At 38.3% G+C, this 20,125-nt stretch overlaps 3 protein-coding genes across 10 annotated transcripts in view; 1 reads left to right on the forward strand and 2 right to left on the reverse strand.

Moving 5' to 3' along the window:
- Positions 1-10,865, reverse strand: part of REXO5 (RNA exonuclease 5) — a 45,298-nt gene extending 34,433 nt beyond the window's left edge. The window contains exons 1-5 of one of the 3 annotated variants that reach the window (XM_072753700.1): positions 10,506-10,865; positions 9,992-10,133; positions 5,133-5,245; positions 3,349-3,475; positions 2,206-2,302 (exon numbers count right to left, since the gene is read on the reverse strand). In XM_072753700.1, the coding sequence (XP_072609801.1) occupies positions 2,206-2,302; positions 3,349-3,475; positions 5,133-5,245; positions 9,992-10,133; positions 10,506-10,750 (724 nt within the window). In that variant the 5' untranslated portion in view covers positions 10,751-10,865. Of the gene's footprint in view, positions 1-2,205; positions 2,303-3,348; positions 3,476-5,132; positions 5,246-9,991; positions 10,134-10,318 lie in introns of all 3 variants that reach the window. The other 2 variants (XM_072753702.1, XM_072753701.1) reach the window with 2 other exon arrangements.
- ERI2 (ERI1 exoribonuclease family member 2) overlaps positions 10,555-20,125 on the forward strand; it is a 49,593-nt gene continuing 40,022 nt past the window's right edge. For 3 of the 6 annotated variants that reach the window (XR_012000610.1, XR_012000611.1, XR_012000612.1), the window contains exons 1-9: positions 10,555-10,669; positions 11,935-12,002; positions 12,088-12,171; positions 12,684-12,811; positions 13,316-13,472; positions 14,889-14,989; positions 15,446-15,527; positions 16,129-16,217; positions 16,413-16,538. Coding sequence is in view for 3 of the 6 variants with exons in the window: in XM_026003222.2 (XP_025859007.2) it covers positions 10,647-10,669; positions 11,935-12,002; positions 12,088-12,171; positions 12,684-12,811; positions 13,316-13,472; positions 14,889-14,989; positions 15,446-15,527; positions 16,129-16,217; positions 16,413-17,717 (2,037 nt within the window). In the remaining 3 variants the exon portion in view is untranslated. Of the gene's footprint in view, positions 10,670-10,716; positions 10,968-11,934; positions 12,003-12,087; positions 12,172-12,683; positions 12,812-13,315; positions 13,473-14,888; positions 14,990-15,445; positions 15,528-16,128; positions 16,218-16,412; positions 19,810-20,125 lie in introns of those variants that run through there. The other 3 variants (XM_026003222.2, XM_026003223.2, XM_072753703.1) reach the window with 3 other exon arrangements.
- ACSM3 (acyl-CoA synthetase medium chain family member 3) overlaps positions 18,262-20,125 on the reverse strand; it is a 38,118-nt gene continuing 36,254 nt past the window's right edge. Inside the window, exons 14-15 of the mRNA XM_072753704.1 lie at positions 19,664-19,787; positions 18,262-19,277 (exon numbers count right to left, since the gene is read on the reverse strand). Of these exons, the coding sequence (XP_072609805.1) occupies positions 19,195-19,277; positions 19,664-19,787 (207 nt within the window). The 3' untranslated portion in view covers positions 18,262-19,194. The remainder of the gene's footprint in view (positions 19,278-19,663; positions 19,788-20,125) is intronic.

Raw genomic sequence — 20,125 nt, forward strand, 5'->3', positions numbered from 1 at the left:
GAAAGATCTTAAATTACCTCAAAGGTAATGTGGAAAATGGAGTAGATAAAGAAATGAGAAGGTTCTGCAGAAATTCTGGACCAAAAAAAAAAAAAAAGAGAGATTAGAGTCTGAATCAAGATGGTGGAAAGGATGAAGGAAAAGGGATATAGGAAAGAAACAGTACCCAAGAAGAACAGAACACAGTGATAGAATAATTCAATTCAGTCAACAAAATATTTACTAAGTACTTCTATGTCTGGCAATGTTCTAGCCACTAGAGATTTCTCAATGAACAAAGTCAACAAAATTCTCCATGGAACTAAAATTCTAGTTGGGAAGATGGACAATAAACAAATATATGTCAGGTAAGGATAAGGACTACGGAAAAAAATAAAGGAGGGTAAGGAGGAGAGAGAATACTGGGGCAGGAAAGCGGTTGTCATATATTTTATAATTAGGGAAGGTCTCTCTGATAAAGTGACATATGAATAGATATTCACAGAAGCAAAAGGAATGAGCTATACAGATTGGTATGAGGAGCCAAAAGAAAAGTAATCCTAAAATTCAAGACTATTGTCTTAGAGAAAAATAATACCAACTGAAAAAGTGATTTGAAGACAGGACAGTGTTACATTATTTAAAGATGAGAAAAATGCTTTTAGCTATGCTCTAATTGGGAAGATGGGAATAACCAAATAGCAACATCCAGCAGGCCAGTGAAAATGCAAGTCTGAACTTTGGAACATCAAATCTAGAGATAAAGATACAGGAGTTATCCAAAGAAGAGTGATAGATCAACTTGGGGAGACATAATATTTTGAAAGAAAGACTCAAATGAAGGAAGATCAGTGTTACAGACTACACTTTGGGACTCTGATGCTTAGGATGGGAAACAAAGTGAAATCCCTAAGAGGATAGAGAAATAGCCATAATCCTCTGATTCCTCAAAGTCTACAGATTAAAATCTAAACCTTAGCATGACATTTACAGCCTGCAGGACATAGCTCTAACCTACCTCTCTCAGCCTCGTCTCTTACCACTACCTGCTCTTATTCCAACCCATCCTCCTCTAATTATCCCCAACAATCTATATTCTTCAGCCATATCAAAGTTCTTTTTTTCCTGATGATTTCTTCTGCAATGCTATGTCTTTACATGAGCTTTGAATCTAGAAATGACTACTCTGTTATTTACTCAAAGATATTTTTTTTTAATTTTTTTTTTTTATTTATGATAGTCACAGAGAGAGAGAGAGAGAGAGAGAGAGAGAGAGAGAGAGGCAGAGACACAGGCGGAGGGAGAAGCAGGCTCCATGCACCGGGAGCCTGATGTGGGATTCGATCCCGGGTCTCCAGGATCGTGCCCTGGGCCAAAGGCAGGCGCCAAACCGCTGCGCCACCCAGGGATCCCCTACTCAAAGATATTTAAAACACAGAAGTAAAATCAAACATAGAGGCAGGTGAGATACAGGCATCTAGTGGAAGAAGAGGGTAACAACGCAAATAAAAGGAGTTCAAGGTCTTTGAGACAGGATAATAGAAAGCACAGCCCTAGGAGACAGGAAGGAATCATTGGCTACTCCTCACCACTTTTTCATGTCCCCTCAGTTTATTCAATTATTTCTGAACACACATAAAAAAGCATCAGTGGACAATACTTACTATGTCTAATGAACTCTAGCTAAGTTCTTTTATATTCCATCACTTACCTCCTTGCCCCCCTACAAAAACAGAAGATTAACTACAACTTACTCATGGATACAACACATCATTTGCTGTCATGGATATTTCTCTTTTAGATTGCCAGCATTTAAACATTCTGCCTATTCCCCACTGTGAGTAGCATTAAGGGTGTTCCTGACACTAGTCAAAGAAAGGCAAGCTCTTCCTTCCCTTCTGTACACTCATGGGTACAAAGGTCCAGTTTAAAAATTATTCACAGTAATTTGTAAGACTTCAATGTTAGTGATATGCAGGGATAGCCTTTGCTATCTCACCTAACCAGATGGTTTCTAGGGTATGAATACTGGCTATGGTTTCTGCTCTCCTATTCTCCTAGGTACTTACCCATTTTTTCTTTCAAAAAAATTGCTTTTCTGTTTAAGGTAGTTAAAATTGAGCTTAGTTGTTTGCAAGAATAAATGTAACTGATAGATCCACTTAATAAGCATACTATAGTATCTTTCAGAATGAGCAAATCATCAAACCAGAATCAGAGCCATACCTTCCCCCATTTTGGATTGATCCCGTGTTGCTTGTTTCTTTTTCAGTCCAATGATATCAGCTAGAAAATTAGATGATGGAGGTGGCAAGCGGAATTTCTGAAAATACATAACCAAGTTTTTATAAAAATTCTTACAAGTAGTTAAAATATTGTCAAAGACTTGCACTTTTATTGTCAGCTCAGTGCTATGAAAGGTCTGGACTTTTTTGTATTGCAAAATGAGGACTTTTTTCCTTAATGTGTAAAAGTGATTAGGTAATCTAAAAAATAAAAGTAACGAAGTAAATGAAGCTACCTTTATCCTACCCTAGAAATTTTCTTTTGTTCTCTTATTACACATTGGAAACAAAGACAAATATTACAGAGATGTCCCTTATATATTTTTCTGTATCTATTATGTTAGTAGACAGCTTGCCAGGTAGTTAGGACACAACAAAGCTGAAAGGTTGAGAACTCCAGCCTTAGGCTCACTTGCACTGAAATTCTAGCTCTACAACTTACTGGCTATAACTTGGACAAGTTATTCAGTTTCCTTCCATATAGAAGATATTTTTAACTCTCACAGAACTACTGTGAGAATTAAAGATGATGCACACAGAATGACTGATGTAGGTCCTAGCACATATGTAGCCTTTAATAAATGAAAGCAAAAAAGAAAATGGAGACCCAAGATTCGGACTCACCAACTTGAATCCCTCAAGGGTAAATGGATGAAAATCCAATAAAGAATGGAGATGGCTATGGGAAGGAAAATGGAGAGCAGCTGCCTCTTCCAAAGATAACAGCTGCTATTCAGCTCCAGATGCTGTTCTAAGGATGTCCAATCTTATGATGTAATCAAGAGACCAAAAAACACAGAATTTACGTAAAGTATATAATTTCTGAAAACATCAGAACCCAAATAAAGTAGGATATCATCACCTTGGATACTACATATAGATTGCAATCTGGTAATAAATGTTTTGCCTAAATTATCAAAGAAAATCAAAGGCAAATCTTAATCTCAACAAGAGATCTCTGAATCTTAATCTTTCTTGCTTTCTATAACCTCTACTGCTTGCTCAATCAAATTGCTAAGGAGCATAGTTTGAGATGTGCATTAGTCTCTGGGTGAGAGGACTCAACTCACGCCCTAATACTTACGTGTCTGAATGCCTTTCGGAGAAATCCGAACTCCAAATAGAACCTGTAAAAGTGTAGTTGGCTCATTCCCTGCAGTACAAAAACCACTACGTTGTTCAGGTGGTTTTGGTGAAAAAGCTGGCACCAGCTGTTGAAAAATCAAACCGATACAGCTAAAAGTGATACCATCAAGTCAGTTGTAGACATACAAAAGGGAAGTGTGGGGAAAAAAAACAGTGAGCAACAGTTAATGGAGTTTATCACTCAATGACTGCGTGGCAAAGAACAGCTATTACTGCACAGAATTCAAATAAAGATCTCTTGAGATAATTATTTATTGCATTCAAATCAAGTAGGATACCAAAAGAAACACAACGCATTCAAATTCAAAGTCCTATTATTATTTGTTTTAAATTGGAAATAAACTCATTTTACAAAGGCATATCCTCAAGATCCCAAGTGGCTGAGTCCTTTCTAAGCTAGTAATCATATGACTGGTTTCAAGAAAGCCAGTTTCAGATAAATTGACAGACTACCAGCAATACTTGCTAATGAGGAAGATTGCTTTTCAGTTATCTAGGCAATCTCCCTCTGATAGATATGTCTGAAAAACTGAAAAGTTTTGAAAACTTTTTTATTGGTACATATACAAAAGCAATTTTCATTAGACATTTAACAATGGCATTGATATCAGAATAGTAAAATTCTCTTTGCCCCTTAATGTAAAAGGAACGAAAAAGATAAACTGGAACTCTTAACATATGATCATGTAATTTAAATTGGGTCTCCACTAGGGGTTACAAATCAAAATACCTTTAAATGGTGTTGGGAAAGGTCACTGAAAAGACCTGAATGCCAGCTGACCTCTCAGCTGGACCCTGGCACCTGAAAGCTCCTTACTCCCTTCTCCTCTGTCCTTGGAATGTGGAGTCTGCTTGTTTTTCCTGATCCCAGAGACTGCTCCAAGGACATAGCCTTGAGATAGTTATGTGGTGGTGAAAATACCTGCGTGGTTCATGACTGAACCCAGTTAAAGCTTCTAGATAAACTTTTTAAAGATTTGGCAAACAGGTATAGGTATCCAGTTGTCTTCCTCCTGTCCAAGACAAGCCTTGTATGTAAGTTCCCTTCACTTATTATTAAAACTGCCACTTACCAACCTGGAGTGGCCTGCCTCTTTCTTCAGTCTCTCCCTGCCCTCCAAGTAAGTGGGGCAGGTTTCACTTTACACCCAGGAAGCTCCCAAGAGGGTTGCAATCCAAAAAGCAGTCAGACAGATAACGTAAATAAGGGAAGTGAACCAGAAGAGATAAAGTATCTGGATTTTTTTTAAAAGGGTGTTTCTTTTTAAGATTTTATTTATTTATTCATGAGAGATACAGAGACAGAGAGGACTTCAGGATTACGCTGTGGGCTGAAGGCAGGCGCTAAACTGCTGAGCCACCCAGGGATCCCCAAGTATCTGGATTTTAATAAAGGAATTCTCAAATGCTGGCAATTCCTGTAAAGAAAGAAATGTAGGGGTGCCCGGGTGGCTCAGGCGGTTAGGCATCCAACTCCTGATTTTGGCTCAGGTCATCATCTTGGGGTTGTGAGATTGAGCCCCATATCCAGCTCTGCACTGGGTATGGAGCCTACTTGGGACTCTCTCTCCCTCTCTCTCTCTGCCCCTCCCCTTCATTAAAAAAAAAAAATTCAGACATTCTGTATGGCAAACAAGTAATGTCAATTAAGGAAATATAGGACCCTCTAGACACTAGTTTGAAACCTCGGGTCTATCCTCACCATTTAAGTTTATCTCATACCTGGGTTTAGGAACACTGGATTTGCCCAGAACTGCATACTTCAGCAATTCACATAACTGGTCATGGGTTACTTCACAGTTTTCAGCAAATAAAATGGCAGATAAGCGGGCTTTCTGCAAAGGTAAATCAGGGCATTAAAAATTAGGACTACTGGGGCACCAGAGTGGTTCAGTCAGTTAAGCTTCCGACTCTTGATTTCAGTTCAGGTCACGATCTCAGGGTCTTAGGACTGAGCCCCACATGAGGATCCCCACTCAGGAGGAAGTTGGCTTCTCTCCCTCTGTCCCTCCCTTGCTCACACACACACACACACACACACACACACACACACACACTCTCTCTCTCTCTAAAATAAATAAATAAATCTTTTAAAAAAATTAGGATTACTGAGAACAGCAACAAGGCAAAGCAAATTATACGCAAACATAAAGAAGGATCTATTAACTGTAAATGAAGGTCTAAAACAACCTGTGATATGACATTATTAACACAATGTTTATAAATATTGATACAGAATCTTATTATAGATACTTGATTATGTGCTAGGGATAGTAGAATGAATAAAACACGATTCATGTTCTCAAGTTCATTCTACTAAGGGAAGAAAAATGCAGAAATAGGTTAATTCCAATACAATGCTATTATAAAGCTGTAGCAGAAAAGAGGCTAACTGCCTTGAGGGTTAGAGTTTGGGGGATAGCTTCACTGATTGAAAATACTGGCAAGGTCTTGAAAATAATCTGTCAGTCAGCTGAGCGGGGAACATTGTGTCTGAACATGCAGTTTTGTTTGGCTGCAGCCAAGAAGGCATGTTGCAGAGCAGTGGAGATTTCAGAGAAGATGAAGGGAGTCACATCATAGATCGCTGGGGTCTAAGCTAAGGAGTCTGACATTATTCTGGGGGAAACATGGAGTTCACTAAAGTTTCTCCCTCCTGTATATAGGAGTTTTGCACTTATATTTGGTTATTAAAGTAAAGCAAGTTCATGTTTGTGAAAAGAGTCAGGTAACAGAGAAAGGTAAGATAAAGACAATAGATAAAAGAAAATAAGTCACCTGTACTTAGACAACTTTCATTTTGATCTGAGAGGCAGCAGAGTAGACTGGTTAAGAGCTTAAGCCCTGAAGTCATACTACCTGAGTTCAAAAACCAAGCTCTACCATCTGGGCTAAGTGTCTTAACCTTAGACTCAATTTCCTCATCTACAGAGTAATTATAATTCCACCTCATGAAAGTATTGGGAAGACCAACGAGGTAATACAAGTACAATGTAGTGAAACTGACATAAGTACTTAATAACCATTAGATATTATTCCTATTTTTCCCATGAGTTTTTAAAGCTAATGTTGAGCACCTATTAATTAGTCATTTAACAGTTCTTAGCACTTTAATTTAGTAAGTCACTTAATTCCTACAAGTATTCTTTTTATTTTAAAAGGTCTTATTTATTTATTCATGAGAGAAAGAGGCAGGGACATAGGCAGAGGGAGAAGCAGGCTCTCTGCAGGGAGCCCAATGAGGGACTTGATCCCAAGACCCCGGAAACATGCCCTGAGCTGAAGGCAGATGCTCAACCACTGAGCCACCCAGGTGTCCCCTTACAAGTCTTCTCAAGTGGCTAGTACCATTATCCCTATTTTACATAAAGAAATAGAAGAATGGAAGTGGTAGAACAAAGACTGGAATACAGGCTCCAAAGCGCTAACTCTTCATCTCTGTACTATACTGCCCCTAAAGGATTACAGTATTCTGTTTCTGTTGGGTAACCAACTCTGCACCCCTCCCTCCCTGCAAAAATCAGTTAAATGTAACAAACACCAATTTTAATAGTTCATTCTCTAAATTTATCTCAACATTCACAACTTCTATGAAAAAAATCCCCTACTGATGATAAGTGTTTGTTTTTTTAATTATAAATATCATGAACATCCTTTCAAACACCCCTATGTACCTGGATAAATACTCTGGATAAAGTCCCTGGTCAAAATAAGCTCCTACAGTTGACTCTTGAACAACACAGATTTAAACTGTGCAGATCCACTTATATGTGGATTGTTTTTGGTAAATACATTTACAGTATGGTACTGTAAATGTATTCTCTTCTTTATGCTTCTCTTAGTAACATTTTCTGTAGCTTACTTTTTCTAAAGAATATAGTATAGAACACATGTAATTTACAAAATATGTATTAACCAACTGTTTATGTTATTGCTAAGGTTTCTGGCTATAAGTAGTTAAGTTTTGGGGGAATCAAATGTTATACATGGATTTTGGACCGCACAGAGCAGAGACAGTAGATGGTGGTTTGGTGCCCCAATCCCCCATGTTATTCAAGGATCAACTATCTAATTCTGACAAATACTATTAATTCCTGAAAGAAAATACCAATTTATATTTACAATAAAAAATATAAGACTGGTAAGTGAGACTGAATGAGGTATGTAGGGTCTATGTGGCAAAGAGCTAGGGGAAAGTGAGGGAAAGAGCTAGGACTAAGGGAAGGAACCCAAGGCATACATGCAGAAGGAGAGCCCATTGTGGGGTGTCAAAGAAAAGGAAATTATAAACATGAAGAGAAAACAAGAATGAACCTTGTGGAAATAGAGAAGTAGAGATTTTAACAAGTATGGATAGAAAAATATATAAATGTAAACATGTATGTATATATGGGTATACAGATATATAAACATGTATTTCCTAGCTCTCTTTTGGAAGTACTGACATCCCAATAGCACTGAGCACATCTAGTACCCAGATTTTAAATATCATTCTCTCCTAAAGAGAACCTACCATTACAGAAAAAAAATTACAATTTCAGGGCTGGGCAGGAAAAGCACAGATGAGCCTAGAATACCTTTTTTGTGCCAAAATAGAAAGGAAATGCTCAAAGAATGATGAGGTCATGTCCAAAGAACACAGAAGCTAGCTTAATGCTCAAATATGGGATATTTTGAGCATCAAAATAAATATAGTAATGGATAATAACCCATTGAATGAAATAGGCAATGAGTTCATACTAATGACAAAAATGAATTACAAGTTTAACAAGGAAGCATCTCTATCAAATTTAGAGAAAAAGAGAACAAGAATGCGACAGATCAAAACCATGTACAACCTAATAAAACTTAAAAGAGTGTCACTTTGGCAGTCCGGTCAAACATATATAACCTGAAACTAATCAATGAGGAAACAGACAAACCAACTTGAGGGACGTTCTACAAAATAACTGGTTCAGGATTCTTTAAGAGTAGTAAGCCCATAGATGTCAAGGAAAACACTAAAGAATTGTTTGGACTGAAGGAGACAGGACAACTAAATATTATACATGGTTCTAGACTGGATCTTCTTGCTAAAAAGGATATTATTGAAACTTGAATGGGATGAGGATAAGATGGTAACAATATATCCATGTTATTTTTTTATTTTGATGGTTGCATTGTGATTCTGTGGGGCCGCTTATGAGAAACATATATTAAAATATGGGGGGGCAGTCATGGAGGATTGTTAGCAATCACTTTCAAATGCTGCCTGAGGTGGTTCTTGGTACTGTTCTTACAACTTTTCAAGTTTGCGATTGTTTCAAAATTAAAGAATGATGAGACTATTATACTTCTCCTCATCTTTAAAAAGTTGTTTGCCTGGGGGATCCTTGGGTGGCTCAGCGGTTTAGCGCCTGCCTTTGGTTCCAGGGCCTGATCCTGGAGTCCTGGAATCGAGTCCTGGAATCGAGTCCCGTGTCGGGCTCCTTGCATGGAGCCTGCTTCTCCCTCTGCCTGTGTCTCTGCCCCTCTGTCATGAATAAATAAAATCTTTAAAAAAATAAATAAAAATAAAAAATAAAAAGTTGTTTGCCAATTTGACAGCAAAAAAGAATCCCTTTCAAGTATAATGTTTTCATAGCACTAATTCCCTCTTTACATCCTACAGGTATCTTCTTTCTGAAAGGTTGTGGTCTGCCATTTCCCTTTAATGACAGACTTATTAGCACCGTACCTGTTTTTGCTTTTACCTTCAGTATTTTTCACAAGCCAGTTATAAGGGTGGTGCACCCCAAGCAAAGCAGGCACAGTGAAGCTCTTTCCCCAAGAGGTGCCCTTAACATGAAGCCCTCATAGCTTTGAACTGTCTGACCATCTGCACTTTATCTTGATCTTGTACATCAGTTAGCAAGATCTGTCTTGAAATACCAGAAAACCTAACAGATTATTTGGGGGGAGAGGGGGGTTGGAAACGCTCCAATTTGTCCCCCCACATAAATGAATACATGCTGCTTTGCTTTACACCATTTCAGCTTATAAGATTTTACAGAATTGTTCTACTTTCGGATAGTGGGGGGAACCTGAATAAAACTTCTACTGTTCGTCTTCCCTCTCTTTCCACTAGAACTAAGTAGTAACCCCTGTTAATTCACTGATGTGCCCCAAGTGCCTAGGCCAGTGGCCAGCATACGACAGACAACAGAAATCTGATGACTTAAGGGACGGACCATGCATATTTAGTTCTCAGTACACGGCTGGGATGCTCAACAGCCTTATTATTGACTTACTGGCGTGGCATGGAAACTGCACAAAGGCAGGGAATTTTGGGGTTTGCGTACTGCGATATCCCCGGAAACCAGAACAATTCCTGGCACACGGGAAACTCCATGAAGTATGTGTTGAGTGAACATTCTTTTTGGGTCTCGGGCATCACATCAGTTTTAAACAGCACTGGGATAAGTGGTACTAACATTATCGTACCCATTTTACAGACTGGCAAGCAGGATTCCGAAAGGCCAGTGGGTGGGTGAGGCTGACCCCGCGGCGTCCAGGGCAGACGGGGTCTCCCGAGCCTCCCGCTCGGGCTCCCCGTTGCTCACCTTGGCCTCGGGCTGCCTCTCCCCCAGCTCCCAACGGGCTCTCATCGCCTCAGCCGCCCCGACCAGCGTGTTCGGGGCCCGCCTCCTCTTCCTGCCCTTCTTGAAGTGCTTCCCGGTCCTCTCCCTTTCGGGCTCCATGAGGCTGTGGAGAAAGACCCGCGAGAGCTGAGAAAACGCCGTCTCCAGACGGGGAAGCAGCTAGGGCTTCGAGAGCCTACAACCTCCCTCAGATCCTCGCTTCAATTCAGTGTACGAAGCCCTCTCACCCCTCCCCGAAAAGCGAGGGCGCCAACGATCCTCCCTGTCCCGCTGCGGAGAAAACCGCACCGAGATCAACGGTTTTACCGTCCGCGCCGAGGCCGGATTCGAAACGGTTCCCCAACGGCGCGAACACGCCTCCGCCCGTTGAAAAAGAGGGAAAAGTTTGCTGCCAAGCGACTTCCCTGTCAAAAAACACTCCCCGTGCCCCCGAGCGCCGAAAACACCAACGAGAAGACGAGCAAACGGCACCGACCGCAGCAGCCGCCGCCTCAGTCGCAGCCAAAGCCTCCGCCGCAACCGCCTCCTCAGACGCGCCAGGCGTTTGAATGGACCGGAAGTGGGGGGTCTAACGACTTCCGGCAGTTGGGCTGATGGGGAGAGAGGAGTTCTGGGAATGGCGACCAAGAAGTTGGCGCGGTACGCTGTGGGGGGTGTTCTGGTCTGGGGGTGGCTTCCAGTCGGGCGCTGGCGCCCGAGGCAGGGCTGGGCAGTGGGCATTTGCGGTGTCAGCCCTCATTCTCTGCAGCCTCGGCGTCTCCGATTTGCCCTGTGTCTGGCCCGGACTGAAAGGTTTCCGCCTGGATCGCGGCCCCCAGCCTCGCTCAGGCCTCCCTCTGCGCGCGGGTGGAAAAACCGGGGTTCGCGACTGTGTGGCCTGGAGCCACTGTGTGCCGTTCTAGGCCTCGGGAAACGGAATGGACGTGACCGGCTCCCGGTAGGCCGTTCCGAGTTCTCAGGCGCTCCCCGTTTAATTCATAATGTGGATTTATTGTGGCTTTCTCCCTGATTCCTGGTCACGCTGTGCACATTTCTGAATTCTAGAATTCTGTCGTATTAGTAAATAGCACGGGCTTCAGGGTTGAACGATCCGGGGGTTCGCATACCAAATCTGTGTCCTTCCGCAGATTACGGAGTCAGTTCTCTCATCCATAAAATAAGAGGTAGCAAAAGTGACTACCTCACACAGTGGTTGAGGATTAAGTGAGATCACCAGAGTTCAGTGCCTGCTCCGTAGTAAGCAATTAATTAAATATTACCGGTTATTTTCAACTCTTTGCACTTCCCATCATAGGTCTTAAAAACAACAACAACTACAACAGCAAAAAACAACCGGAAGTGTCTACTTAGTTAAACTCGACCTGTTCCTCAAAGTAGTTGTCTTAACACCTCAGTATGCTCACCCTTTTTGTTGGATTCAAGTATTGCCTTTATGGATCCTTTGTCATACATTACCATACAGTAGTTTACCATAGATGCCTAGTTTCTTCACCCAGAGGTGTGTTTGGGGCTCTTAGAACACTGGATCTGCCCTATCTCCTCAGACCTGTGCTGTGCACATAGCAAGGGCTTGAAAAATGCAAAAGCAAAAGTAAGCTTTTCAGTGCTTTACCCCTGCAATCACTCAAGTTCCTCAATATTTACTGTAAAACAAGAGGAGCAGAAAGAATTAGTCTGAGTTTGCAAATTTGAACTCTGAGGCTCATGCAGGTGAAATGACTACTAAAAAGAGAGGGTGGCAGTCCATCTAAGAACCAAGGTCTTTTGCTCTTAAAGTCTAGTTCAATTTCCTGTCACTCACATTAATACATTAAGAATGGGGGTTATGCCATTAGTTTGTTAGCATATTCAAACAGGAATGTAAATGAGTTTGTTGAACATATTGAGTTGTTTCACATTCTTAGGCAACTTGGATTAATTAGAAGAAAGTTCGTGGCACCAGCAAATGGAAATCTAGGACGAAGTAAATCCAGTAAGTAGTATGCTTCGTTTCTTTACATTTTGTATCGTTGCACTTTTAACTCTGGTAAAGCATAAATACGCCTTTTGTTTTGCAGAGCAGTTGTTTGATTACTTAATTGTCATTGATTTTGAGTCAACGTGTTGGAATGATGGGAAACACCACCAGAGCCAAGAAATAAGTAAGTCTGGACTGCCAGGGGCCAAAGCTAGCCCTAGAGGAGTCACTTTAATAGATATAATAGTTAACAGTTAAAGAAAATAAGATAGTCCATGAATTGGTAGTTTACTATAAAACCTGACTAAACCAAAAAAAAAACCCAAAAACCTAACATCTGGAAGTATCATCATATAAAATAATTACTTTAGAATTCCATACAAAATCTCAATTGCATAGGAACTGAAAAAATACCTTTGCAAAAAGCAGTACATTTTAACTTCTATATGGTCTTCATATTTAATTGTGGGAATATATTCAAGAGTTTTAAATAGATATATTCATAACTTTAATATTCTGACTTATTCTTTGGCACAATTTTATAACTTAAATCACACGGCTTTGGTCTTTTTAACATGCTGAAATAATGGTAAAATATGTTTAATTTAGAGTGATTACAGCATTAATTTAATAATTATGTATTTAGATGTCAATTGATTAAATAAATAAATGTCAATTGCTGATTCTTTCATATAGTTGAATTTCCAGCAGTATTGCTGAACACATCAATTGGAGAGATTGAATCTGAGTTCCATGCTTATGTTCAGCCTCAAGAACATCCAGTTCTTTCTGAATTTTGCATGGAACTGACAGGCATAAAACAGGTATGCTCTTTCTTTTCTCTGTTTCTTCTCACCCTGCCCCTCCCCCAAAACCAAGAAGGTCGGATGCCAAATATTAAAATTCTGAAATCAGTTTTTAAGAGAAAATAAAAAGCATATACCTATTTGGAATTAGATTTATGTACTGTTAGAAATAATGCTCCCTCCAGATCTCTGTTGGAATATTTAAAAATTAAAAAGAATAGTATTGTAAGAATAAATATCAGACTTATTTCATGGAAATTAAGTGACACCAAATTTCTGTCAGTCAGGATTTAATTACTATATTTCTGTGTTATTTTAGGTGGAACAACCTAATTTTTCTTATCTCACAGTATTCTAATTATCTCTCTTCCACATGATTTAGCATCTTTTTCACAAAATAAACTCTAGCAGTCAGAACTCTTCTTTTTTTACATCCCCCTATAGTGCCTAACTATGTCTTAATGATGTGTCCAATGATTATGGGATTCGATTGTTGAATTCAGATTTTGTGACTTTACTCAGGCTCAAGTTGATGAAGGAGTCCCTCTGAGAATTTGCTTATCTCAGTTCTGTAAATGGATTCAGAAGATTCAGCAACAGAAGAAAATTATTTTTGCTACTGGGATTTCAGATCTGTCTAATTCTGAAGTAAAATTATGGGCATTTGTTACTTGGTCAGGTAAAAAATAAGCTCTACCTATCAATCATAAATGAGTAGGATTATTACTATTATCACTACGTAATTATCTGTAGTAAAAATTGTACTTGTTAACTTCTTAGGTCTCGAAAAGAAATCTCAGTGCTTAACAGATGTTAACTAAGGAAAGTATATGTGTTCATATTTTATGAATTATCATTCTGGGATACTTTCAAATTTTAAGACTTTAAGAATCTTTCTAGATTCTTCCTTCCTGTTCTTCTGACTCCAGGCAGAATGATTTAGTGAAAACTCTTTAACGCTACTTTCTACAACCTTGAATAAAAAGAGTCTCCATTCAACTCCAATCCTTTGCTTTATACTTTTATACTAGGAAAAAATGGGCCATTAAAGTAGATCCTTTGTATGCCTATGATTTAGCACTACCATTATTAGTCATTGATAGCTATGCTGTGCCATCGATAATCATATTTTGGTTTTAGGTTTCTATAAGATGTCTGGTTTCTCAATTATGTTAGTATTTTCTAGAATGTTGAAAGCAGATAACCTCCTTGCAGGCCTTGTAACTTGACACATTACTCTTTTTTTTTTTTTGACACATTACTCTTTTTTTTTTTTTTTTTTCATTACTCTTATTTCGGAAATACTCAGTGTGTTTGAGTTTTTAAGAAATTATTTTGAGGGATCCCTGGGTGGCCCAGCGGTTTGGCGCCTGCCTTTGGCCCAGGACGCGATCCTGGAGACCCGGGATCGAATCCCACGTCGGGCTCCCGGTGCATGGAGCCTGCTTCTCCCTCTGCCTGTGTCTCTGCCTCTCTCTCTATCTCTCTGTGACTATCATAAATAAATAAAAATAAAAAAAAAATTAAAAAAAAAAAAGAAATTATTTTGAAACTTAGTTACCAACCTAATTTCTTTTTTTTAACAATTTATTCTTTTTATTGGTCATTTAGGAATTTTTTTTAAAGATTTTTAAAATGTATTCATTCATGAGAGACAGAGAGAGAGGCAGAGATACAGGCAGAGGGAGAAGCAGGCCCCCTACAAGGAGCCCGATGTAGAATTCGATCCTGGACCATGGATCATGCCCTGAGCGGAAGGCAGATGCTCAGCGACTGAACCACCCAGGCGTCCCACCAACCTAATTTCTTAACAGTAAATATGTGAAGTGAACAATTGTTAGACATTAAGAGCAATTAAATGTTATTTTGTTTTATGTAGTATGTTGTTACATGTAGTATAGCTTATATATATAGTACATTTTACACTTGGATCTGTAGTATGTAATGATAGTGTTCTATATACTATTATATGCATTAGGTTTTTCTAAATCTTGTTTTATATATTTCAATATATAAAATTTTGTTTATAAATGATAGGATGAGTAAAAACTGCTGGCATCATTGAATTTGTTCTATTTTAACATACTTATTGCAGACTGGGACTTGGGGGTTTGCCTGGAGTATGAGTGTAAAAGAAAACAGCTGTTAAAACCTGTGTTCTTGAATTCTTGGATTGATCTCAGAGTAACTTACAAGGTAAGGATCAAAGATGGGGGTATAGTCACTTTCCTTCTATTGAAAAATGACTAAACTTCATCTCATACATGGGTATAGGTTACTGTAAGTAAAATACTATATTTTAAAACTTTCACATAAATACATTTCTTAGGTATGTAAGAATGACAAAATAAGCATATTCCAAATCTTTTTTTTTTTTTTCAATTATTTCTTAATGAGAGACATGGAGAGAGAGAGGCAGAGATACAGGTAGAGGGAGAAGCAGGCTCCATGCAGGGAGCCTGATGTGGGACTCGATCCTGGTACTCCAGGATCACTCCCTGAGCTGAAGGCAGATGCTCAACCGCTGAGCCACCCAGGGGTCCCAGCATATTCCAAATCTAATAAAACTAAAAATTATGAAAAATAAGTGGTTAATACATAGCCTTTCTAATAGTAACCTGGTTTTGGATATGTCTTCTTTTATTTGGTTAGATTTTCTATAGAAGAAAACCAAAAGGACTAAGTGGTGCCCTGCAGGAAGTAGGAATAGAATTCTTAGGACGAGAACATTCTGGTTAGTATAAATTGAAAGTAACTTTATTATGTAAATAACAATTTTACATAGTTTTATTATATAAATAAAAATTATTCTATTTTTACAAAGTCTTTCATATGAATCTCATGTTTTTGGTGATATCATTAATAAGGAATATCCTTCAGTCTAAAGTTCCTAACCTATAAAATTCAAAGATTTCTGATTTTTAAATTATTACCATAAAGTAGTATAAGATAAAGATTGCCATCTAGTGGCTTTCTGGTTGTTAAAAAGAATGAAAATGAACTAAATCAAATGGAGATTAAACAGGTGCCCAAATAACGCAGCAAATTAGTGAAAAAACTGAACAAGACCATTAGATGACTCATCAAGCATGGTCCCTAAGAATGTTTACATTTTTGTGAACTGTAATACATTTTTATCTCCTCTATAAATGTGGAAGATCTTGTCTTTTGTTGGTAAGGTTGCCACAGCTTTTTACTAGTCCAATTTATCATGATTAAAATTAGTAGATCATAAAACTAATAATATGTTCCAATATAAATTGTGATTTCTTATTTTTGCTGTATTTCCTTACAGTGGTACTACTAAATTCAGTGTTTGAAATCTATTTCCTCAGGATTGGATGATTCTCGGAACACTGCCATGCTTGCTTGGAAAATGATCAGGGATGGTTGCTTAATGAAAATTACAAGGTCCTTAAACAAGGTTAGTGGTGTCTTGCCTCTTTATTCTGTCATCTCAAACTCCAAAAGTAATTATAGGTTCATTGAAATACAGATATCATATGTGCAATAAATCGATGAATGAAGATATTTTTCTTTTTTGTCAAATCATATGTGTATCAAAGAGATTATGAATGCATAGTCTCTAAAGCTATTGGATTTGTTTGTGGAATCCTAGGTTCCCACTAAGAAGAATTCCAGAATTTTGGCCAGAAATTTGAAAACGAATCAAGTTGAAGAAACATCAGCCTGCAACAGTAACATTCAGGGTCTGAGCATATATGATAGGGAGCCTAAAAATGCAGTAAGTTCTCATGGAAAAGTTCAAATGACGCCAGTTGGTATGAATTCTCCTGTAAAGGTACAGCAAGATCAGTTCCAACTAAAGAACAACGTAAACACAGGTCTTCACAATGGCAAAAGCAACTTATCTCTTTTTAATACAAAGTCCTCTAATTCTCTAAAGCAGTTGCCATCTTCCAGCTTGAATATACCTATGCAGAAGCACATAAGAAACAAACACCTTGCATTTAATACCAAATCTAAGTCTTCAACGATTGGTTCAGAATTGGTACTTGTTTCAACTACCATTTCATCTGTTAATCATGTTCCTGATACGGAAATGAGTTCTGCTCTTGATTGTTTACCTATGTTGGCCGATTGGGAGGATATAGCTTTACTGCCAGCATCTCAGCCTGAGCAAAATATAGATTGTATACCTCCCATTGGTGACCCAAACTTAGACACTTCATTTAATTCTATAGAAAGATTAATGGTTTTAAAAGAAGGCACAGAAGAAGGTCCTCAAAAATCTGGGACCTCTAAGTCTGTTGTATATAAGAGTCCACATACTACTATTTATCATGTGAAAGCTAAAGATCCAGGTTCAGATGTTTCTGACTTTAAATTACCTGAACGCAAATCAAGTAGCTTCTACAGTGTTAATGCCAGTGTGTCTCATCCTTCAGTTTTGGAGAAATACCCCCTTCTTTTAGGTAGCATTAAGAGGAATGTATCCAGTCCCCTGGCTTTCCCACCAGCAAAAAAACAGACCCTCACTGTTCATGAAGAAAAACCTACATCATCTGATGGCTCCCCAGTGAGAAGTTGTTCCTGGAAGGTCCTCCCTTCTATCTTAGCTTCTACAGTTAATCTACAAGAGCCTTGGAAGAGTGGGAAAATGACACCTCCTTTATGCAAGTGTGGCCGAAGATCTAAGAGACTTGTTGTTACTAATAATGGACCAAACCATGGAAAAGTCTTCTATTGTTGCCCAGTTGGGAAATACCAAGAAAACAGAAAGTGTTGTGGTTATTTCAAATGGGAACAAGCGCTTCAAAAGGAGAGAGCCAACAGCAGAGTTCTGTCTCATTCCCCAGGGGGACTCACTCTTAGTTCTCCAGAAATAAGCCGTAGTTGTGACAGAAATGTAAATTTTTGTACTAAAAATTCATTGAGACTCAGACCTTCAATGAGGAGTTGATAAACTTTCTCTACATCCAAACTATTCTTTTACTTTGATGTGACCTTTTGTGTAATAAAAAGAAAACAAGTGTGTAGTGCTACAAGTTATGGAAACTTAGCATATCTGAGGTCTGTAGATTGTACTGGGGCTATTAAATACACACAAACTGTAAATTGAGAAAAAAATTTCACAGGCTTCTAATTTCATTTGTCAGTTATCTAACATTTGTTTTCTGCTTATGTATGGATCCTGATTGTTCTTGAGTTTCCAAACATTGTGAGTATCTGATAATAGTTGTACACTGTTTTATTTTTTTTTAAGATTTATTTATTTATTTATGATAGACATAGAAAGAGAGAGAGAGGCAGAGACACAGGAGGAGGGAGAAGCAGGCTCCATGCCGGGAGCCCAACGCGGGACTCGATCCCGGGGCTCCAGGATCATGCCCTGGGCCAAAGGCAGGCGCTAAACCATTGAGCCACCCAGGGATCCTCCACTGTTTTATTATTATGTCATATATTAACACTTGCCAAATTTATCATACTGTTTTGAAGAACCACAATTTATTTTTTTAAAGATTTTATTTATTTGAGAGAGAGAGAGACAGAGCATGAGCAGGGGGGAGGAGACAGAGGGAGAAGGAGAAGCAGACTCCCCACTGAGCAGGGAGTCTGACTTGAGAACTTGATCCCAGGACCCTGAGACCATGACTCCAGCTGAAGGTAGACACTTAACCAACTGAGCCACCCAGCCGCCCCAAAGAACCACAAATTAAATGTCTTTACCCTGCACTTATTAGATTAGATATAAGCAACGGTAGTATATGATGTCCTTCTTTTATACTTAGACCTTGGAATAAATTTGAAATATTTTAAGATATTTCAATAAAAATATGACTAATAAAAATCGCTAGCCTATTTTCAGGTAGATACTTATACTTTAAGAATTATGATAATCTTCTAACCAATATTTTTGTTTTTCTAATAATAAGTTGTTTAGTTATATTTCAAAACTTGAAGAATTGTTCTGATTTGTATATTAACATCAGAAATATTATTTAACTAGAATTTGAAAACCAATAGGTTGGCAATTTGGTTCAGATACTATGTGTCTAAAAATTTCTCAGCAATTGATGGTATTCTTTTCATATCAAAATCATGAGAACATTGACACTAATACAGAGGAATTTACTGAATATTTTATTTCAAAATTTACCCTCTGATGTTATAACCATAAGATATTTTATTTTTTTTAAAGATTTGACTTTTTAACTAATCTCTACACTGAATGTGGGGCTTAAGCTTACAACCCTGAGATCGATTCACATGCTCTACTGACTGAGCCAGTCAGGTGCCCCAATCATAAGATATTTTATTTTTTTATGAGATATTTTAAATCAACAATTTATAAGTATATTATCACATTTTAATCACCTCTCCATAACATTGTGGTTTGTCTTTGTTTTATAGATACTGTGATAAATAATAGAATGGATTTAAATTGTTTCCCATTCTTTCTTCCTCAGTTCATTTCTCTTTATCTTCCCACTGATAGTCTTTGGCAGCTCTTGAATAAATTCTACCTGTTGGTATCAAGGGGAAAAAATTAGCCCAGAAGTTTTCATCTTTAGACCAAGTCAGTAATATAGCAGTTTTATTATCTCTAAATGAAAGAATTAGGACACCCATCTGGGTGGGGTTTGGTAACAACCTCGCAGGGAGAGGGGTATTGTTGAGATTTTGCTTGATATTTAGTATTTATTAGAAATCCAGTAAGCCAAATGACCCAGCAAATTATGTCAAGAGTTTCATTTTAATCTCAAAGATTCTGATTGTTATCCACGTCATTAGTTCATTTAGCATATTTGGTGTAGCGTGTTTGAGGAGAATGTTCATTAAAATAAAAATAATAAACAGCTGAAATTTTTCAGAACAGTAAGCAGATTGTCATCATAATTAGAATACCTACCTTTCTGGGATATTTGTAAGGTGCTGTAGTTTTTTTTACATGCTCCTGAATCTCCTTTTTCAGTTGTTCTTGGTCACATGACTTATAATCAGGGGTCAAAACAATAAAAGCCTTTACTACCTAAAAAATATTTGAAACACCAGGAGGATGAGTTGTGTATTTTTATGTTTTAGTGTGTCTTGATTACTTTCTCTAACCAGGAATCTTAAGCGCTTGATAGGATGGGCCAGAAGTTTTCATAGGGTTTGATTTTAGCTCTGTGCTCTTAAGCCAGGCAGTTGAGTTCCATACTTCCTATTCTGTAGTACAAGACAGTTTCTGGGACCCCTGCTTTGTTAATGATGTTAATGAACTGGAATTTGCTCATCTAACTACATCTTGAACTCTGCTTTCTGACCTTTTTCTGTTTCTGAGCTGTCTTTGCTTTGACTTCTTGCCTCATCTTTTATCTCCCTCAA

Source organism: Vulpes vulpes, chromosome 3 (genome assembly GCF_048418805.1).
Source record: "Vulpes vulpes isolate BD-2025 chromosome 3, VulVul3, whole genome shotgun sequence".
Taxonomy (NCBI): domain Eukaryota; kingdom Metazoa; phylum Chordata; class Mammalia; order Carnivora; family Canidae; genus Vulpes; species Vulpes vulpes.